The following is a 21855-nucleotide window of genomic DNA, read 5'->3' as shown; positions in this document are numbered from 1 at the left end:
AAAATGCAGAACAAAATCCCACCTAACTTTGATTTTCGAATCAAATTGGGAAATTAAAATCGTATGATTTGTCTCTGATACTAATTGAAGAGATTGAATCCTAAGCGGAAGCGTGTAAACGTTGAGCATTTTTAATTTCAATTTGATTTAGGACAAAATGTAGAGAACATATGAAACATATTTCACATTTAAATTAAATGAAGAAATTACAACATGCTAGAGAGGAGATAAAAGAAGAAAATAGAATCTTACCCTTGAAGACAAAAAATCTTCGCGTTTTCTCTCTTGGTCTCACGATGGTCACGTTTCCTTGGTCTCACCTTCACGAACGCAGCAACCTTAAGAACACGATCCCAATAGAAATTGATCTCGTTGCGAGCACCACTACAAAGGCATCCTCATTATTCTCAAGGACGAGAACTGAAGCAGAGTTGTGGGCTCACTTTGGTTAATTTTGGAGAAAGGGAATATAGGTTTTTGTGAGAAAGTTTTGCCCAGATATTTTCCAGAGGGCTTCCTCTAACGTGAGAGAAGATTGGAGGAGGAAGAAAATGATCTCTATCTCTATAGAACGTGTAAGCACAAAAACATGTACAATAGGAGGGTTGAGAAATTAAGTGAGTTGCCTTCGTTAACCGATCAACAATAACCCATATAGTCTCAAATCCTAACCGTGTCTTAGGAAAACTATTCACAAAGTCCATCAAGATGTTTTCCCATTTCTACTCAGGTAGGTTGAAGAGACCCTGACGGTCTCCAATGTTCAATCTTCACCTGCTAGCATGTTAGACACTTGTTGACAAAACTAACAACTCTTTTCATCCCAATCCACCAGTAACTTTTACGCAGGTCTTGGTACATTTTTGTGCTTCCAGGGTGGATTGAATACAGAGTGTTGTGTGCTTCTGTCAAAATTTCCTTCTTAATATTTGGGTCATTAGGAACACAAAGACGATTGCCCAACCACAAAACTCCAACACTCTTCACTAAGAACGCAATCCGCTTACGAATGTTAACATCATCTACAATATTATTCAAAATTGGATCCAAAAGTCGAGCCCTTTTTATCGTGCTACCAAACTAAGCAATACAAACGCCGAACCCTCCAAAGTCACGTAGATTTCCAATTTCTCAAATTCCTCGATCAAATGCTTTTGAGTTGTGAGTAAAGATGCTAAATATGACGATTTTCTACTCAAGGCATCAACTACAACATTGGCCTTACCCGGATGGTAACTAATAGTACAATTATATCTTTTACCAACTTTAACCAACAGTGTTGTCGCAAATTCAACTCTTTTTGTGTGAAGAAATATTTTAAACTCTTAGTCTATAAAAATTTCACATCGAGTGCCATATAAGTAGTACCTCCAAATATTCAAAGCAAACATAACTACAACCAACTCCAAGTCATGAGTAGGATAATTTCGTTCATGATTCTTAAGTTGTCGTAAAGCGTAAGCAATAACTTACCATTCTGCATGAGTACATAACCCAAACAACTACTTGAAGCATCTCTACGGATAACAAAACCTGAGTATCCACTAGGAACCATTAAAACTTGAGCAGTAACATGTCTCCTTTCAACTCCTGAAAACTTTTCTCACGGTCTTCTGACCACTGAAAATGCGCATTCTTTCTTGTCAACTAAGTCAAAGGAGCATAAATCTAGGAAAAGCCTTCTACGAATCTTCTGTAGTATCTGGCTAAACCCAAGAAATTTTGTATCTCTTTGACATTAATGGGTCGTGGCCAATTCATAATTATTCCAACCTTTCTTGGATCTATCGAGATTCCCTTTTTAGACACCACATGCCTTAAAGGGGAAAATTTTCAATCAAAATTCACACTTTTTAAACATTGCATAAACCTCTTTTCCCTTAACATCTCTAATGTTTTCTCATGTGCAACATCCGTTTTCAATCAACTTAGATGCTTTAAGTGCTTAGATGACCTTTGATAGGGGGCACACTTTCATCCTCTTAGATCAAAACTTTGGTTGGTTTGGAGGGGTAAACAAAACTTCTTTCTCATGACACAGAATGTTTGCATAATTCATAAACAACCAATCCATCCCCAAAATTGCATCAAAGTCAGTCATGTCAAGAGGTATCAAGTCAACAACTAAATTTCTATCAGCAACACCTTACCGACAAGTCTTAACTACCTTATCAGTTCTTAGCACACTCACAAAGGGAATAGATACTTTCAATACAAAATTCAAATTTGCAGATGCTAACTTAAACTTTCTAACAAAAGTAGCAAATGTGAAATAATACATAGAACCAGAGAATCAAAATAAAAGCAGTGATCCCAGTTATGAGAATAGTATCTGACACCATGTTAGGTTCATCATCAACCTCTTGCTTGGTTATGGCAAAGACTTTTCCCTTCTTCTTTTATTTCTTCGCATGAGTTTTATCAGAATTTAGCTTCTGGCCCATTGGGCAACTATTAATGTAGTGTCCTACCTTTTCGCAACGGAATCAAGTTCCCAACGTTCTGTGACATGCCCCAAAATGTTTCTTATCACACGTTTACAGTCTGGCACTCGTTTTCTTCTGTGATTGACTCGAACTTTGTCTAGCATAATATTTTCTTTTTGAGCTTCCTTCCTTAGCAGATGACTTGTTAAGGTTAGACTCTTGTGATAAAATATGTGCAGTCTCCAATACCTCATAAGAAAGAATGCTTCATTGGTCAAAAGGTCTTACTTTTTAACTCGCATTTGCGACTGTTTCCAGGGAAGCTTAATTCCAGATGGTAAGAGCAATTCGCTATCAAAACAATCTTTCCTTATGTTTATTGACCTTGCATGCTTTTGAATGATTGTTTAAAAACCAAGTTTGTGGATTTCAAAATTTGAGGGTATTGGCTTTTTGTTTTCAATTGTATTTTGAAGTTTTGTATGTGTTTGCACTTGTTTGAATTCCATGTAAATTTCTTTATTAATGAATGAAAAGAAATCATTTTTGATTCTTGCGTTGGTCTTTAAGAATTCCTTTTCTGATTCCTTTACTTATATCTTTTGTGTCTTGCATCAAGCTGTGATACCTCAATGATATTATTAATGTTTGATAACTTACATGTTTAGTTAGGCATTAGAAATATAAGAATAGAACCTCACTAAATGAAACATATTTTTTATTTCTCATACGTGTAAGCCTCAACTCAAACCTCCTTTTGAAATTTCTAAGACATTTTTATAGTTCTTTTTCAGCCATGAAAACCTTGCTGATCTCCAAAATTTGGGGATGAATGAGGTTCGAGTTGATGCGTTCTAGTTATAAAATTTTTGAAATTTCATTTAATTTATTTAAAAAAACTAATAATTTCGGGAGTAATAAGCAAACTCCACTATCAAAGCAAGGGAAAAATCCCAGTGATATGAGTTAAAATTGGAAATGGCACTTATGTGTAGTTGGATGCTCGTATGACACCCGTGGGGGTAAGCCACAACGAAGTTAAGTAACCAAGATCAACGCGTCCCAACTCCACTATCTAAGCCAAAGTAGAAAAATACAATGCATATATGCTTAGATAAGAGTTAAGTTATGAAGGGCACTTGCTCGTAGTTGGATGTCTGCATGACACCTGTGGAGGCATGCCAAAATGAAGGCAAACCACCTGAATCGATGCATAGGTAGTCCTATAAGAGAATAATTAACTTGCACTTAGGAAGAATTTTTAGAACAAGAGAACCTTCAAACACATTATTGGATCTGAAAGATTGAAATGTTTTAGAAAGCGAAAAGAGTTTTGAAGAAAGGGCATGCCACATTGGAGATCGATTATATATTTCTTTAGAAAAGTGAACAAACTTGTATTCTTCAAACACCAATCTTAAACATTTGTAGGTTAGACAAGATGAGAAGTGGAGCTAGTGCGTTAAGATCACAAAAATGTGAGAATGAATTATTTTATGAATGCTCGAGGACGAGCATTGGGTGAGATAGCTTGTAGAAATACAAGTTATTATTATCTCAAAGTTTGAACAATTAGGACCTTTAGTGATATAAACGCATTCATTATGAAGAAAAACACATGAAATTCCATACATGCAATTAACTCATACAAAAGTATCCTTTTAGTAAAAATCTACTTCAATGATGCATCTTAACTCAGGATCAAAGAAATTCACCAAGTGTTGCAGACCAAGCCGATGCAAGGGTATGCATCCAAGAATGTTCGATGCAAAAAGGATACATTGACTCGTGCTTTTTATGTCAAATCACCACTTGCAGGTATTGACATCTACTGGTGGCATCTGAACATCTCAGAAGTGGCAGGTGGTTGGTCCAAAGCATGGAATTTAATGCAAGTCCAATCACCAAGTTGCTGGGATTTGCCTATAAAAAGAGAAGCCAACTGTTGAAGCACAGTTAGACACCTTAGAGCCAGATAGTTAGAATTATCTTCAGTAGTTAGACTCTGTTGTCTGCAAGCAAGAAATGGAAGGGAAGATATCATTCCATCATTGATCAAGAGAACCTGTTGGAGATAAAGCTTGAGAGAGAGATCTTTATCAACTTCTTCACCAAGTTGGTTGAAACAAACATTAAAATCAAGCCAAACAGGACAAGAGATTGAACTTTGCAGCTTCAATTCTTCCTTTTTACATTTCATTTCCATTTCCCATTTCATTTCATCAAGTTGAGGTTGTTGTATAATATTTGCTATCCCTAATTCAATCTTACCTTTTGGCCATTCAATACGTCTTCATCTGTTTACATTTCAAATTATTTGTATTTGCTAGTTTCCTGACTTAATGAGAGCTTGAAATCCGGGCTTAAATCATCCTGATGAATTGATTAAAGTGATTAAGTAGTTAAATCACTTGAGAGAGCAATTTAACTATAGAATGTATTAAGTCAGGGTGCGAAATAGGTTTAGAGATAAAGTTGCTCACATTTTTTGTCTGTTCTTTGTAGCCAACTACATGCCCCTAGAGTTGGGATTATATGTGGCATTTTCATTGAGAGATGTTGAACTGAATATGAATCGAAGAATAGAAATTCTATCACATAGCACATACATTTATATTGTAGACAAGCATTTGTATCATCTTCATCTCATCTTCATTACGCTTGCTAATCCTGCTTGGAATCAACGCATACCACTTACACTTAAAACCATTCATTCATAAACTCCTTTTTCCCTCTGAACTTCTAATTCTTCTTACATGCATGTCATTAGCTCAGTGTAAATAACCAACATTTCTGAAGTTAATTAGGAAAAATCTGTATTAAGTCCAAAAACAAGGTATGCGTTAGAAGCATTCTAGAGTCCCTACGTTCAACCTTGGACTTACCAAGAAACTTGAGTTAGAATTATACTTGGGTCTGACTTGAGAGAACTTCTACGCATCCACTACCAACACATTCCCTAATTCGCTTACCTGGAGAGAAATCACTCTTTCATCCATCTCCATTCTTCATTCATCACCATTCTTCTCCATCATTTTATGTTTAGAATCAAAATCATAAGGCGAACATCGATAAAGTTCGAAATAGGTTGGCCTTTTGAAAAAAGAGTTTCTTTTCTAAAGCGGATAGTCTTACTCTCATTAAATCCGTCCTAAGTGGCATTCCGGTTTATTTCTTTTCTCTCTATAGAGCTCTGAGGGAGGAGTGTAATCATTTGGAGAGATTGGTGTGGGACTTCCTTTAGGAAGGGGTTGATGAAGGGAAAGGTATTGGTTTGCATCTTATTAAATGGGAGATCATCGAGAAACCGGTGTCTTTGGGGAGTCTTGAAGTTGGTAACCTTAGGACTCGAAACAAAGCCTTTTTAGCCAAATAGTTATAGCGCTTTTCCCCTAAGCCCAATTCCTTATGGTGTAGGGTTATTGCTAGTAAACATGACCCTCATCCTTTTGAATGGCTGGCTAGCTAAAGGGATAATGGCACTTACCAAAATCTTTGTAAAGATATTGTGAAAGAGCTCCCTACTTTTGTTCCTTGGGTCCATTGTGTGGTTGGGGAGGGGGGAGAGATGTATTTCTGGGAAGATCAGTAGGTAGGAGAGAGACATCTTTGTAGTTCTTTTCCCGGATTGCATCATTTGTCTTCTCTTAAAAATTATTTTGTGATAGGTTTTCTCGTTTGGACAGGGAGCTCCTACTCTTTCTCCTTCGAGTTCCATCGTGTTCTGTCCGATAGGAAAACGATGGATGTTGTTGCCTTTCTTTCTATTCTTGAGAGTCACCCCTTTCACCTTAGAAGGAGAGATGTGAGAGTCTGGAGCCCTAATCCTTTGAAAAGGTTCTCGTGTAAATCCTTTTTCATTGTTTGGTTAACCCTGCTCGTGGGTAAGTCTATCTTCTTGTCGTTGTGGAGGATTAAGACTCCTAGAAAAGTGAGATTATTTATCTGTCAGGTTCTCCATGGTCATATTAGTACGCTGGATAGGCTTGTTAGGAAGATGTCATCGTTGATTGGCCCTTTTTGTTGTATTCTTTGCAAGAAGGCTGGGAAAGACGTGGACCATATTCTTTGACATTGCGAGTTTGAGAGGTTTTTGTCTGGGATTCTTTTTTTCCAAACATTTGGTATGATGTGTGCTCATCGACGAGACGTTAGAAATATGATCGAAGAGGACATCTTCAATCAACTATTTGGGGAGATAGGTTGTTTTCTCTAATTGGCTAGTATTTGTGCTATATTTGGGTTGTGTGATGAGAGGAATAGAAGGGTGTTTAGAGGAGTTGAAAAGAACACCAGATATTCGTGGTCTCTTATTCGTTCACGTTTCTCATTGGACTTCGATCTCTAAATTTTTTTTGTAATTATCCTATGAACTTGATCTTGTATAGTTGGAGTCGCTTCTTGTAGAGGAATTCTCTTTTTTGAGGGCTTGTTTTTTGTATGCTCGTATATTCTTTCTTTTATTTTTTTCAATGAAAGTTGTTCTTATCAAAAAAAAAAATGAACCCATAACTCCTTAACCCTTTGACCTTCTTTTGATGTTCCTACTACCATAGACCAACCCATGATAGTTTGAACCTTGACCTATATTAAGCTTAAATATTGTAAATGTAGTGGAGTACGAATAGAAAGTATGAAAAATTCTAAATTCTCATATACTAAAATGTTTTCAGACACAAGAATGGGCAAATCCTCATCTCAGCGTTTGATAAATTCTACGCCACCTGGACTTATTTTTGTACAGGAAAGAACACTTGAGAAGAAATAAAAACCTCCGCAGCTCCACCTTATGTTTCCTACATGGCTGTGGCCTCTTCATGGATTGAGATCAGGGAAAAGAAAATGATTATCCAATGCTTTTATTTATAGTAATTACTAAGAACACAAAACAAATTCTAAAAGAAAACCACATTTTGTTGTTAATATTCAATGCAAAATGACAGTATTTAAACTTTACATAAACTATTAAAATGCAAATTGGATTTCACAGTTTAATATTTCATTCTAATCCTCGAATTCTCTTTTCAGTAATTTGTGTTTATCACAAGCAAGGCAAGCACATGGGAAAAGTTGAAATTTCAAGTACATGTGGTTCTATAATTGAAGCAATAAAATATGAAACTTATAAACGAAAGTAGAACTGAACTCCTTGAATCCCCAGAAACTTTTGTATGTTTTTCTCATCAAGCCATAATGATAATATACATCTCTAGCACGTTTCAGATATTACCAGGAAACTTTTTTAAGAAAATCAAAGCCCTTAGTATTCATCAACTCAACAAACTAAAATCATGGGGAGGAAAAAAAAAAGAACCCTACAAATTTCAAAGCTACAATTTGAGTATATTGGATCAAATGACAACCCAAGTGTTATTCAAGGTTTGAAGCATGAAATATCATTTCAAAAGAGAAAAAGGGACCAAATAAACCAGGGGATGTGTTGATTAATCAAGCAGCTAGAGAAGGTTTCTTACACCGTTTTCTGTCTCCACCCTTCATCTTTCTTGAGAGAATATCAGCTTGCTTTGTGTTCCCTTCCTGATTCAGGCTTTTGATCAAATCATCAAAACTGCCCCAATCATTAGCCCCTCCTTTCTCCATTATCTTGCATAGAATTGCGTATGCATTCAGTGTCTTCCCCGCTCCCAACAGCGCATCTAGTACCTTCTCATAACTTGAGAATTCTATGTTGCATTCTCTTTCCAATCCAAAATCTAAAAGCTTGAGGGCAGCAATGGTCTTCCCCCTTTCACAAAGAACAGATAAAAGACTGTCAAAATCAGGTGGGCAATTGCAACTCATTAGCAAATCGATTCGTCCCAACGCTTCTTCGACATGACCTCTCATTAAAAGGGCTTCCAGGATTTTGGCAACCAAGTCTAAGTTTTCTGTTATTCCTTTATCCAACATACTGTTCATCACTCGGCTTGCGGTCTGCACCCTCCCATCTGTAAATAGACTTTCCATAACTGATCTAAACAATGCCGAGTCAGGATAATGCCCACTTTCAATCATGCTGTCCAAAGCTGTTTTAGCATCAGCTGGTTCACCTTTACTTAAGTAGCTCTTGATTAGCAACTTATAAGATTCTGCATCCCTAGACACATCCCTCCTACCCATGATTTTCAATATTTCAAATGCCAATTCAGGATTCCCTTCTTTGGAATGGCCACGGATTAAATTATTAAATGCAACCTCATCCTGAATACCCTTCTTCAACAACTGCCGGAAAAATGTATCAGCTTTTCCAGTCTGCCCATGGTTGCATAGATACTGAATTATAAGGTTATACGCACTAGCCTCCATTTCCAAAGTACTTTGTGGCCTCAATATGATTTCTTTTTCTACAAGCTTGTCAAGCAACTTAACTGCCTTATCATACATTCCGGCTTTGCAACAGTTCTCAATCAAAATACCGTAATGCCCAGCCTCAGTTGGAATGCTTAATCGAATCATTGCTTTCAGTACATGCATAGCAGCATCCAAATCACCATGCATACACTGGCAAGATAGCAACCTCATGAAAATTGAATTGTCCTTTGGAGCAATATACTTATCCACCATTTCTGTCAAAATTTGTCGCGCCTCAGACATTTTCTCTGCATCGCAAAGACCAGGCAGCAGTGTCGAATAAGTAATATCATTTGGCTTCACACCAACAGCCTTCATCTCTTCAAACAATCTCAATCCATCATCAACTCGACCAGCAGAAACATAACCTTTTATCATAGTAGTATAACTTATCACTGTTGGTACAATATTCTTACCCTTCATCTCAGTAAAGAACTGCTCTGCCTCCTCCATCATTTTGAACCGATAATATCCATTAATCATTGTGTTGTATGTAACGACATCAGGTGAAATACCTCTACTCTTCATGTCTTCGTAAAACCTCTTGGCTGTCTCAAGCCTCAACGACAAAAAGAAACCCCATAGCATCACATTATAGGTATGGCGAGTTGGTTCTATTCCTTCATTCAACATAGCATTAAAGTACCTCTTCGCCATCATATACCGCCCCCTCCTCAAAATCACCTTAAATAAAGCATCATAAGATTTAACACTCCTCTCAACACCTAATTCCTTCATCTTTTGAAAAATTTTCACAGCCTCCTGAACAATCCCAGCTTTACCATAACTCTCAATCAATATAACGAATAAGTCTTCATCCCATTCAATGCCCTTATTGAGCATATCAAGAAGAATGCAACGGGCATGATTAAGCTTTGAAGCCCTACCCAGAATCTCAATTATTTTCAAATGGGTTTCGCGATCATGCTGGAATAATCCAGCTCGCTCTACCCACCGGAAGAAGTTGAGGGCATGGTCCGAGTTCTTAGCAGCATGTAACACATTCCAAACAAGAGAGTGATCAAATTGAGGAACCAACGACCGAATCGAGTTCTGTAAACGCGTTGTCCATTCACGATTTGCCATCATTTTACAAATAACATCCTCTAACTTTTCAGGGTTACGAGGCTTACCTCTAGGGGTTCTTCGCTTAACTTGTTCGGCGCCATTAACAGCGACTGATTCCGCTGGCTGAGGCACTGCCGCATCAGAACTGGCGGATGGACCATTGGGGCTTTCATTTTGAGTAGCTGTGGAGATGGGTTCTTGAGTGGAGCTAAAGAAATGAAGTGAATAGAGGGCGGTTGGTTTCGGAATCGAAGAACTGGAAAGAACCCTGTAATGGCTAGAATGAAGTTTAGATACAGAAATGTGAGCCATGGATGATGAGATTTGTTCGAATCGCCAAAAAGGATTTGTAAACAAGCCTTGGTCAAGGTCAAAACCTCACTGCATTTGAATTTTGTACAGACAGATCTATGAACACAGCAGAGAGAGAAAGTGTGCTTAGGGTTTAAGGGAGAAGAAGCCTTGCTAGTTGCTTCTCCAGACGAAAAAGACGAAGAGAATTACGAATAGCTAGCAGCCCATTTCTTCAGAGTAAGCCCATCCTGGAGCTTACAAGATCATTGTGGCCCATCGAAATTACTCGGCCCATCGTTTTCATAATCATAAAAACCGGAAAAAAATGTCAATTTATAGTATGAAGCACAAATACTTCATATGAGACAAAAAAATCCGTATTGGATATTGATACTTTCAGATATGTATCTGACACGCGATTTGACGTATCTATTTGTACGTGTACTTTTTTTTAAAGAAAAAAGACAAGCAACTCATCTAATATTTCCTAATCTAAAACTAAGTAACCTATTTAAAAAGTTCACTACTCGAGTCTAAAACTAAAAGAAAAAAATAAATAAATAATGCACCAAACTCTAGATTAGAGTCATCTAATCTCCATCTTCACATTTGAGTCCTCACAAAGGCTACCAAAATATAAACCATTTGGATATCTTCAACAATTCAACGAAGGAGTTCTTTGTTTATCTTCATACTTCTCCCTCTAATCTTCTTCTTCTTCTTCTTTACAATATGAGTCACTTTCCTATTGCATTTTATTAACTATTAAACTTCAGATCTCAGATATTTCTTTTTTTGTATTATATTTCAGTGTTTGTATTCTATTTTGTGCTATTGTTATTAACTTGTATGCTAAATTTATCTATATCCTATATTTTTTTAAAAGAAAAAAAAATGTATCTTCAATGTATCAGTATCCTCGTTTTTTATAAATATATATATTTAAAATATATATAAAAAAAATGACGCATCCTTAGACGTATTCGTATTTTAGTTTTTTTAGAAATTGACGAATCTCCGTATCCGATCGTATCCATATCGTGTAGTTGTATCTGTAACTGTGCTTCATATATACCTTTAAAAGTATGGATTCAATCAATATAAAAATCATCATCTATCAACTTTTGGAAGTGTATCAGTTTTATACCCTTTTTTAAATTTCGATTGAAAATTTTTATGTGAGACTTATAATTGTTTCAATTCAACTTCTAAATTGTCACAAGTTAATCAATATAAACCATTTTACTAAGGTTGCCTTTGAAAATCATCAATAACTTTTTGGCCCTTAATTTCAAATTATGTAGGTCTCCTTTGGTAATAATTTTGTATTTTTATTTTTTTTTTTTTGAATCTTAAACCTATTTTCTCCTCATTTCTTATAATGATTTGCATCTTTTTAAGTACAATGGTTGAATTTTAGCTAAATTCCGAAAACAAAAACAAATTTTTAAAAGTTTTTTTTTTTTTTTAGTTTTCAAAATTTGGTTTGGTTTTTTAAACTATTAGTAAAAAGTAGTTAATAAATGAATAAAATTGGAGATGGAAGTAGTATATGTAGCCTTAATTTTCAAAAAAAAAAAAAAAAAAAATTGGTTACGAAATGATGCCTTAATTTTAATTAATTAATTAATGTTTTGATGATAACAATCCTACTTTTATTCACTAATAATTTTAGCGTCTTAAAATGTCCATTGCGTAGAGCTCATAACTACGATTCTAACACAATTTAAATAACTCAAATCGGAGCTCAATGAAAGAAGAGATGGTTGAAACAAGTTTATCGAAAAGATCTTGAGTTTATGACATGGCAGAGTTTTTTCATCAGAGTAGACCAATTAAAAGGTAACACTTGGAGCATAGGAAAAATGACACATGGTGAGCTATTGATTTTAGGATTGGTTTTAAAAAGAAATTGAATTTAAAAAGAAAATAAATTTAAAATCAACAACTTGGAGCATAGGAAAAATTACACATGGTGTTATAAAAGGTCTTTAATGTCGGTTTTAAACCGATATCAAAGATGGTGTACAATATCAGTTTAAAATCAACAATAAAGACAACCGACATTAAAGATCTTTTATAACACGATCTTCAATGTCGGTTGTCAATCTACATTAAAACCTTTTTATGTCAGTTTTAAACCGACATTAAAGCCTAGGATTATGGTCCGCTTTTTTATATTATTGTCCATTTTTTTAAATGCCATTGTCCAATCCATTTTTAACGTCGGTCAAAAAGTTAAAAACGACATGTCTCTAAAACCAAGGTAATCAACCTGTACATGCACAAAATAAATTCTTAATTGCTTTCACAAGTCCATAATAATAAGTCACAAAAGAGGAATTGGATAATAATTTAACTCTAAAACCAAGGTAAACAACAAATTATGAAAACTCATAAGGGTTACATAGCAAAATTAAAATTTTATTAGATCCAAACAACTTTTATTGGTATATCAAAAAAGAGCAAGAACTTACTTTTAAAACTAAAACTTGTAAATACCCTCCCCCACCCACAAAAAAAAAATAAAAAATAAAAAAAATAAAAAGTGCACACACACTTGTTGCCATTATATTGTGTTTTCCGAATAGTCTTTCAATTACTCATTCATTATGTTCTCTCCACCATCCACCAAAAATTTAATCCAAATTGAAAACATGACTTCCTGCAAGTAGAGAAAAATGGGCAAACAACATATAATAAGAATTCAACTACCTCACACAAAAGAATTTATGAAATTCAAGCTAGGGAGCTATGGAAAGACAACATTTAAACAACCACACAGAAGGTCGAGATATCATTTAAACAACCGGCATTTAAACAATTACATTTATGCACACATATATAAGTATGTACATAAATTCTCAAATCTTTGATTTCGAGTCTTCATGGAAATTTGCAAAGAAGGCTGAGATATCATGTTCTTGTTATAAACAACCACACAGAAGCTCAAATCACACAATAAAACTCCCAAATATGCCAAAACATAAGCATAAGCATATGAAAGAGGAAATGAGGAAATCAGCATCTCCAACTAAAAAATTTTACATTATCCATATAATTAAAAAATAAAAAGCCCCCTAAAGCAACACCAAAACTTCAAGCAACTAAAAAGCTCAACTAACGGATACAAGACTTCAATCAAATGAAACCTCAGATAACATCTCCAACTAAAATATGATATCGAAGGTCAATCTTTGACATGAAGATAGTCAATCCTAGATTACCCAAACAAGATTCTAAGGACGAATTGTATTCAAATTGACGAAGAAACACAATAAATGGTTAAACAAGAGACAACAAAAGATTCGATGATGATAATGAAGAATTAACCTAATCCACAATGCATGAATAACCCACAAATTACTATAGTGCATTCGGATTTATTTAGACAAATAATGCATAAATATAAACGACCAAAGATGCTTAAGAAGTTCCACTACCTTAAGGAAGTCATAAACAACTAAGATATGACTACTATAACTGTAGGATAGTCATAGCATTCCAACACTGAATCTAATCCAAAACTTTATAACAAATAGACTTTTAAGATAAGCATCACATAAATATTACCTTGAACTTGTTATTAATGTTGTTATGAAGTTCTTTTTGTGTTGGATGCACCTTCTCCACTTGGTAACCTTCTTAAAACAGGTCCAATGTAATCTTCCTATCTTCCTTCCAAATTCCCAAGAATCAAAATTTGGCCTTACATGTCAAACTTGAACCTAACAAAATGAAAAACTTTACTCAAAATCATTTCATTATTTCTCAAATGTGTTAGCTTAAAAATTCTAATTTAACTAGTTTTGTACATTTAGTTTTTGCATTCATGAGCAACATCATCAGTGGTTGTCTCATAACTGATTTACTCTAAATTAGTTTAGTACATTTAGTCTTTGCATTGATTGATTTTACTTCAAGAACATGGTGTACTGAAATCGAAAATAATAAAGTTTTTCCCAATGAGAAACTGAAACTGAAATTTAGCACAATTTAAAAATAATGCAAAACTTCAAAGCTACGCCACCAGTCTCATTGAAAAACGAATGCACGACCTTACAAATATAACAATTCAACTAAACCCTTTGAGAAAATAGCATATTTCAGAGTTTAAGATGGAAGCCTATCTATCAACAAAACTTCTTTTGAAATGTCACAATGTATGACCCTTACTCTAGAACATCTCTCGAATTTAAAATTAAAATAATAACAATAAAAAAACAATAAAAAGAAACAAAAACATGGTACATCCCTGAATTACTTTTTACCTATTTAAGTGGATTATTGTCCAGCTTCAAACATATGAGATTTGGTAGCGACTTGAAAATTGCGCTTGTCCATCTTTCCTGCAAGTGTTTGTTTAGCTCTTAGACAACAACAATAGATAATACAATGTGCTTACAATATGGATTCCACAATGACATAGTATGAAACTAGAAAATGATCAAGAATTACAACCGATAAACTTCAAGCACAAGAGCTAATTCTACCTAGAGGATGGTAGAAACTAATCTCTAGAAGTTTAATTTGCTATAAACGGTAATAGTGATTAGGCAATCAATAGATAATACAATGTGCTTATAATATTTAATTTGTTGTACCCTTAAGTTATTATTATTATTAAAACTAAAAAGCATAGAAAATAAGAATAATAAACAAATAAAATTGTCACATTATGCTTTTTCTTTTGCGCGAAAAACACAAGTAAACAAATATACCTTCATCCACCTTTGATATAATAGTACGTGAATCTCCAACATTGGCAACATAGAAATGATTGCTAACTAGCAAAGCTATTGAAGCAATAGAATCATCGTCCCTTGAAGAATCCTTTTTTGAGTTTAAAAAATTAGCATCTGTTTGTTGATACATTTCACTTGGGAATTGATAAAAGAGACTTTTGGTGTGAGTACAAAATTATTAGGACCCAAACATCAAATTGCTTTTAAATAGAAAACAGTTACGTGAACATATAAAGTAAAACTTAAAGATCCTATATTGTTAAACTTGTGGGAAGCTAAAACAAAATCATCATATAAACCTAATGATTTTATCTTCATAAATAAATAAAAAAAAAAGGCATAAGGGAAATAAAACACACTGATAGCTAATTTGTTCTCCATCAAGATTTTTGGGTGCTTCATCAGATTCTCAAAGAGATGGTCCTTCAAAAACTTTGGAGCTCGGGATCCACTGTGACCTACAACCACATGTCAAGAGGTAAGTATTTCTGCTATTTGTAATATCGGTAAGATATTCATGGTGGCTTCTATAATTTGAAAGATTAGTAATTAGCATCAATTATAGATTAAAAAATATTAATCTCTGATGATGATTGAATTCAATCGTCAAAATTAAGTAAAATGAATGACATGGATAAATAAAGTTGAAACCTAGGATCGTTTGGCAAAGTGAGGAATCTCAAAGTGTTTGATCTTCAACCCGGACCGTTTGATAGTTATTTCATACAGTTTGCAAGCTTTGCTATTTACTTTTTAAAAACATTTTCTTAAACCAAACCAAAACTTGAAAATTAAAAAATGTACTTCCTAAAATCTTGATTTTGTCTTTAACATTTTGTTAAGAATTCAAATATTATTAAAGGAGGTTGAAAAGCACACCAAAAATTGGTGGGAAAACAAGCATAATTTTCAAAAATAGAAAGAAAAAGAAAAATGGTTATCAAATGGGACCTAGTTGAAACTTAACATCTAAATTTAATTCGTAACAAGACATCACCTAGAAATTTGATAGGTTAAAATTCACTAATAACGGTGTTACATCATGCCACTGCAAGAATGGTGGGAGAATCTAACCATCAAAGATACCAAAAAGGTAGATGGTTTGACCATCGACCTTCGAAATTTTAATGTTAAAGAAATTTTCCATGGTTGCCCTCTTTCCTCTAAAACTCGAATACCCCCAACTAAGTTCCCATCTTCACTGCATATCAAACCAAAGATAATAAGTTTACTGTAGATCTCATTGGAATTCAAAGTTTAATAGACTAGGTGCAATAACAAGAACAAAGCATTGTGTTCTTGTCATCTTCAGAAGAATAGAATAACAATTTAGCAACATAACTTCAAATAAATAGAAGTATGCTTTATTCAGACGAATCCATTTAGACCTTTTCCATCCTCTACTAGTATAGCCACCATCTTCATCTTTCTTTGAATGCTTATCAACAAGCAGTCCATGGTTTTTCGATGCACCTGTATCTATCATCACCATGTGACTTGTTTTATATTCACACTTCTAGGTGTGAACAAATCCAAGATTGGAAGGCAAACTCCTCCAGATATTGTTGATTTGGACCTTTCTATCGATTATTTCTATATGTCCAACCTGAGCAATCACATTTCTTATATTGTAGCTACATACCATCTAAGCCAACAGTTGCACAATCACATCATTACAGTAATCAAAAGATGCAAACCTCATGAAAGATTCAAAAGCAGTAACAAAGAACAAATACAGCAAAAATAAATCCCCACATCATAAATAATTCAATATTCAAAACTTTGATTTCTCTTACAGGTTCTTGATATCAAAATTATACCAAAATCTAAAGAGAGGGGCAAAAACCAAGAAGAAAAAAAAATATAACAAAAAGCCAAAATAAGACTTTTAGCGGGCGTCAATCTTCTTCATCTGGTCGCATTGCATCAATATGGATCAAATAATCCATTGGGTGTACATTCAGAGATGGATAAATTTTCTGTTTACCCTTATTTTTATGTAAAGGATCTAGTGGGTTGGGTAGCTTTTGCTATCTTTTTTTCCGTGTGGGTTTTCTATGCTCCTAATGATTTAGGGCATCCCGACAATTATATACCTGCTAATCCGATGCCCACCCTGCCTCATATTGTGTCGGAATGGTATTTCCTACCGATCCATGCCATTCTTCGTAGTATACCTGACAAAACGGGAGGTGTAGCCGCAATAGCACCAGTTTTTATATGTCTGTTGGCTTTACCTTTTTTTAAAAGTATGTATGTGCGTAGTTCAAGTTTTCGCCTTATTCACCAAGGACTATTTTTGGTTGCTTTTGACGGATTGCTTACTACTAGGTTGGATCGGATGTCAACTTGTGGAGGCACCATTTGTTAATTCTGTGAGAGTTAAATCGTTCGGAACTATCAGAATATCCAGACTCATTTCTCTCCTTTGAATAGAGGATATAGCAATTTCTCTGGGATTTATCAGTCTAAGCAGGAGACAATATACTTTGATGTTATTGATGATTCTTTGACTTAAGGAATCATCCCATCTCAATTGAAACGAAAATATCTTTTTAGGACGAAATCAAGCTCCGCTTCCGTTTTTTTGTTGTATTCCTTTTTATTTGATCATCCCCTACCTCTCTCTCAATCTCATCCGCGGGTATCCCTCTCAATAGATCCCTCTTGCCCGTGCAGGGGAGAAGTGGTTGCTTCGCTTCCTTAAGTAGAGTGCCAAGAGCTTGTAGAGAGCTATCAATCATTCCGCATTCACTCAGTTGACTAAGATGAAACCATTTTTTTGATTCGAGGGAACAAAAGCATGGAGCTGAAATAACTCACTCACAACACCTTTTAAAGGATTACGTGGTACGATTAGATCGAATAAGCCCTTATGGAATACAAACGCTAAGGTAAACCTTTCAACATGATATGATCGATCCAATTAATACCTCCCCAAAACCAAGTCTAAGCTCGATATTAATGAAATGGGTTGGTCAAAGTGGCGTTTGTTACAGAGGAAGTGGAGCGGCATTTTCACGAGGAAAAAGAGCCCGCGGACGCCGGATCTGCACGTAAACGACACGATGACAACCCATGAATGTCGGATCTGAATGCAAATGACACAACGACAACCCACAAACGTAAGATATGCACGCGAACGATACGACGACAACCACGAACGTCGGAGATGATTGGTAAGCTCAAGGGAAAGAGAGGGTTTGTAAGAGAGAAGTGAGAAAGGGGAGAGAAGAAAGGTAGTGAAATAAAAGATAGAGATTTTTTTACTAAAGTTAAAAAAAATAAATGAGGACCTTTAATGTTGGTTTTAAACCGACATTGTAGCCTGTCTTCAATGTCGGTTTAAAATCGACATTAAAGATCCACTTGTTTTTTAAACCAACATAATACATTCGATTTCACTTTTTTAACCGACATTAAAGCCCAAAATTCTTGTAGTATTTTGTTCTTGAAATTAATTGCTCATATTGGTTTGTTTTGATTGATTGTTCATAAATTTTTATATCCACTGCTAGTATTTTTATATTAGTTAGATAGGGTGCTTTAAAGTGTTATTATTAATATATTGTTTAATTCAAATGAACTTATTGGCATAAAATTCTTGTTTAAATTATTTGCTAGCATCAAGTGTATACATTTGTATAATTGGGCCCACTAGAGAAAAAGTTTTTATTGAGTTAAATAAATCCCACTCGCTCCCCTCTAAGGTTGTCATACCAACCCTACATGAACCTCATTTTTCACATTTGTGTAGATTTCTTCAAATATCTCTTTTAACAAAATAAACGATTAGAAATGATGTTGACTATTTTCAAGGGTAATCCTATCTTTAGAGCCCAAATTAATTTTTTATTTAAGTATATAGGTTCAATCGATAAAATTATAAGTTTGACATGCGGCTTATGAAGGAATTGAATTCTTAAGCAGAAACGCGTGTGGCAATGAAATTCATTTTGAAATTCATGAAAAACATAGAAATAGAAACACATAGGATAAGCATTCTAATAAACAACATGCTTTACCAGGGAAGAAGAGGCTTACCCTTGAAAACTTTCTTCTACGTAATCCTTCTCCACAGCACAAACTCCCACACAAACGCCACTAACAGTCATGAACAAAACCAAGACAACCATCAAATCTTCCTTAATATGCTCTGGCAAAGAATGGATTGTGGAATCCTTCTTTGTTTTGGAAGGAGAAGGGAAAAATGCATAATAATTGTATAAGAGAGTTTCAGAGAGTTTTTTCTTTTCTTCCCTGTAACACTTATAGAATGAAAAGATTCTCTTTCCAAAATAAAACGTGAGGGAGTTAACTCCCCTCACTGCAATAACCTTTCCTCTGCAACTACAAGGGAGTTATTTAATATTATTAAAGTTTAATTTAACTAAAATCAAACTCAAAATTTAATTGTAGTTAAATAATAATTAATTAATCTTATTAATTAATTATAAATTTATATCACATATTTAATTAAACATACATTTAAATCATATTAAAATATTTTAATATAAATCTTATTCATAGTAACTTTAATCTATAGTATTTATATGAATCTCATTCATATAATTAATATTTGAATCTCATTCAAATATATTATTCTCACATACTATATAGTTTTAGTTATAAATCATATTTATAATTAATTATATACTATATGTATCAATATACATTATACTTTATATTAATTACATTTATATAAACAACACCTATTTTTCCCTTAAATAATTTAAACAATTCAAATTATTCCAAAACTATTTATTCCTTGTTTTATTCTTAGTGAGCTAGAAAGGAAACTTAGACCTAAAGATTAGATGCTCCAATGATACAGAATTAATTAATTAAACTAATCATTATTCATTAATTGCAGGTCATTCCACTAAAGACCCACAATTGCACTCTTCACACTGTAGATATATTTCTGTATCCACAGATATAAGCAACCAATAGTAAGTCAATCATTCATGAATTGTCGATAAGTATAGCTGGGTCAAATTATCATTTTACCCTTGTAATTACCTTTAACTTCTTAAGTACCTCTGATCCCTCTAATGAACAATAAGTTTATAGTCCAGCTATAAACTAAATCCTTCCCGACCCAGTGAGAGGGTGAGGCCTTATTGTTCAAGACTCGGATTCAACTCTTAAGGGAACAATTCATCTATTTACCCCAAAGATAGGAATGAATGAATTTCATCTTATGTAGCTATGTTCCAGCTCCTTACTTGAACAAATCCCCAAAATGGTAGACATATTGAGTCCACAAAACTGGCCCCTCTCACCCATAAGATTAAAGGATTGCCCTCATAGATAAGAGTTCATAACTCACTCAAGATTGAGGTGGCGTTGCCTATGGTCATCCTATGAAATGTTAATTTCTTCAGTCAACGGTATTATATATAAAGAGAGGTTAATCATTTCACGGTCAACGGTATTATATATAAAGAGAGGTTAATCATTTCACGGTCAATGGTATTATATATAAAGAGAGGTTAATCATTTCACGGTCTAGTCTTATACAAACTCTTTGTGTAGGATACCTTTACTCGTTTCCTGTGCTTTGTCTAAGGAAGTTGTTCTTGATTAGGTTGGTTCTTGCTAATTTTTCAAATATATATATGAGTGGTAGAAGAAAAATTCAGTACACAAAAATTCATTTTTAGTGATAAAATTTTAGCGACGTGGACAATTTTTGTTGCTAAAAGTTAATAACAACACGTTAAAAATATGACACAGAATATCATTATAAGCGTATGTATTCATATAAAAATCCCAATGTGTGAGCTGTTTTTAGAAAATGTGTGTATAGCTTACCTTTCAAATGTCCTTACTCAAATTAATATTTGAGAAAGGATTGAAAATATAATTGATACGTTGTCTTAGTCAAGGGTGAATTTACCATAAGCTCAGAGATCACCCCCTCCTCCCTCCAAAAAAATTGTATTTATTTGATGCATGAATTTTAAAATGCGTAGGCAAATAGGTCATCAGCTATTCAATATTTATTTACTTTTAAATTCATGAACCTACTAAACAAAAGTTTAAAAATTTTAATTTTATCAGACATAATTCAACTTTATATCTAATAAATCAATTATTTTTTTAAAAATAATTGTATGTGTCAAGAAGGTATTATATATGAAATTGAAGGTTTAGAGACCTATTAGACATTTTCAAAGTTCAATGATCTATAAGACACAAAAATGAAAGTTAGGAAGTAATTTTAATTTTTTTTAGATTCATTTTAATATTTTTGCAAAGCTTTAAACCAAGTTTCCCTAAAGAAAAATTATGGATATGCCACTGTAGATAGTCATTTGGTATCTAAGTATGGTTATGAAACTTAAAGAAGGATATATGTATTATAAAACTAAGATTAAATTATAACTTTAGTCTTTGAAATTTGAGATTTATGTGGCCCTTGAAATTTCAATTTTGTTTCTAATAGGCTCTTGACAATTTTATTTTTAAATGATTAATCTATTAGATATAAATTTAAATTTTATGGCTAATGGAATGGAATTGTAAACCTTCAATTTTTTGTGTTAATAGATATATGAATTTTTTTTTTTAAATGTACACTCATAGACTAAATTAGCTATGTGAAAGTTCGAAGTTCAAATACACACATTCCCATAAAATTTATAGACTAAATTTTTAATTTAACATGTGTTGGGTTTTATGTCCTAAAACTCGTGGTTAAACAATAAAACTTGAAAATGCAATAAGTTATTATTGAATATATGTATTGTTTATTCGAAATCCGATAAACCTAAAAGACCCATGACTATTACATGAATACTTGACTTTATGTAGAGACATAAAAGTGGATCAGGTTCAAGTAAATAGTCAAAATGATCTATAGTATATGAATAAGGTTGGGTGCTTTATTCTAGTAACACTATTGGATGTGGCCTACTCTGTAGTTATTACAAAGAGTTGTAAAGTACTACAAATGAAGTGATCAT

The 21855-nt window shown here is 33.8% G+C and overlaps 1 protein-coding gene and 1 pseudogene across 1 annotated transcript; both read right to left on the bottom strand.

The window, feature by feature from the left end:
- Positions 1-7580: 7580 nt before the first annotated feature.
- Positions 7581-10360, bottom strand: LOC120071719 (Tetratricopeptide repeat (TPR)-like superfamily protein). The gene has a single exon (XM_039024101.2). It carries the CDS (start codon positions 10155-10157, stop codon positions 7875-7877), a length of 2283 nt encoding a protein of 760 aa, XP_038880029.1. The 5' UTR covers positions 10158-10360; the 3' UTR covers positions 7581-7874.
- Positions 10361-14606: 4246 nt separating this feature from the next.
- On the bottom strand, positions 14607-16529 carry LOC120071995 (putative protein phosphatase 2C 76; annotated as a pseudogene).
- Between the last annotated feature and the right edge of the window lie 5326 nt (positions 16530-21855).

The sequence above is a fragment of the Benincasa hispida genome, chromosome 2 (genome assembly GCF_027475165.1).
Source record: "Benincasa hispida cultivar pf3 chromosome 2, pf3_genome.v1.1, whole genome shotgun sequence".
Lineage (NCBI taxonomy): Eukaryota > Viridiplantae > Streptophyta > Magnoliopsida > Cucurbitales > Cucurbitaceae > Benincasa > Benincasa hispida.
The sequence above is the reverse complement of the archived record's forward strand: the minus strand, read 5'-3'. Positions and strand labels throughout refer to the sequence as shown.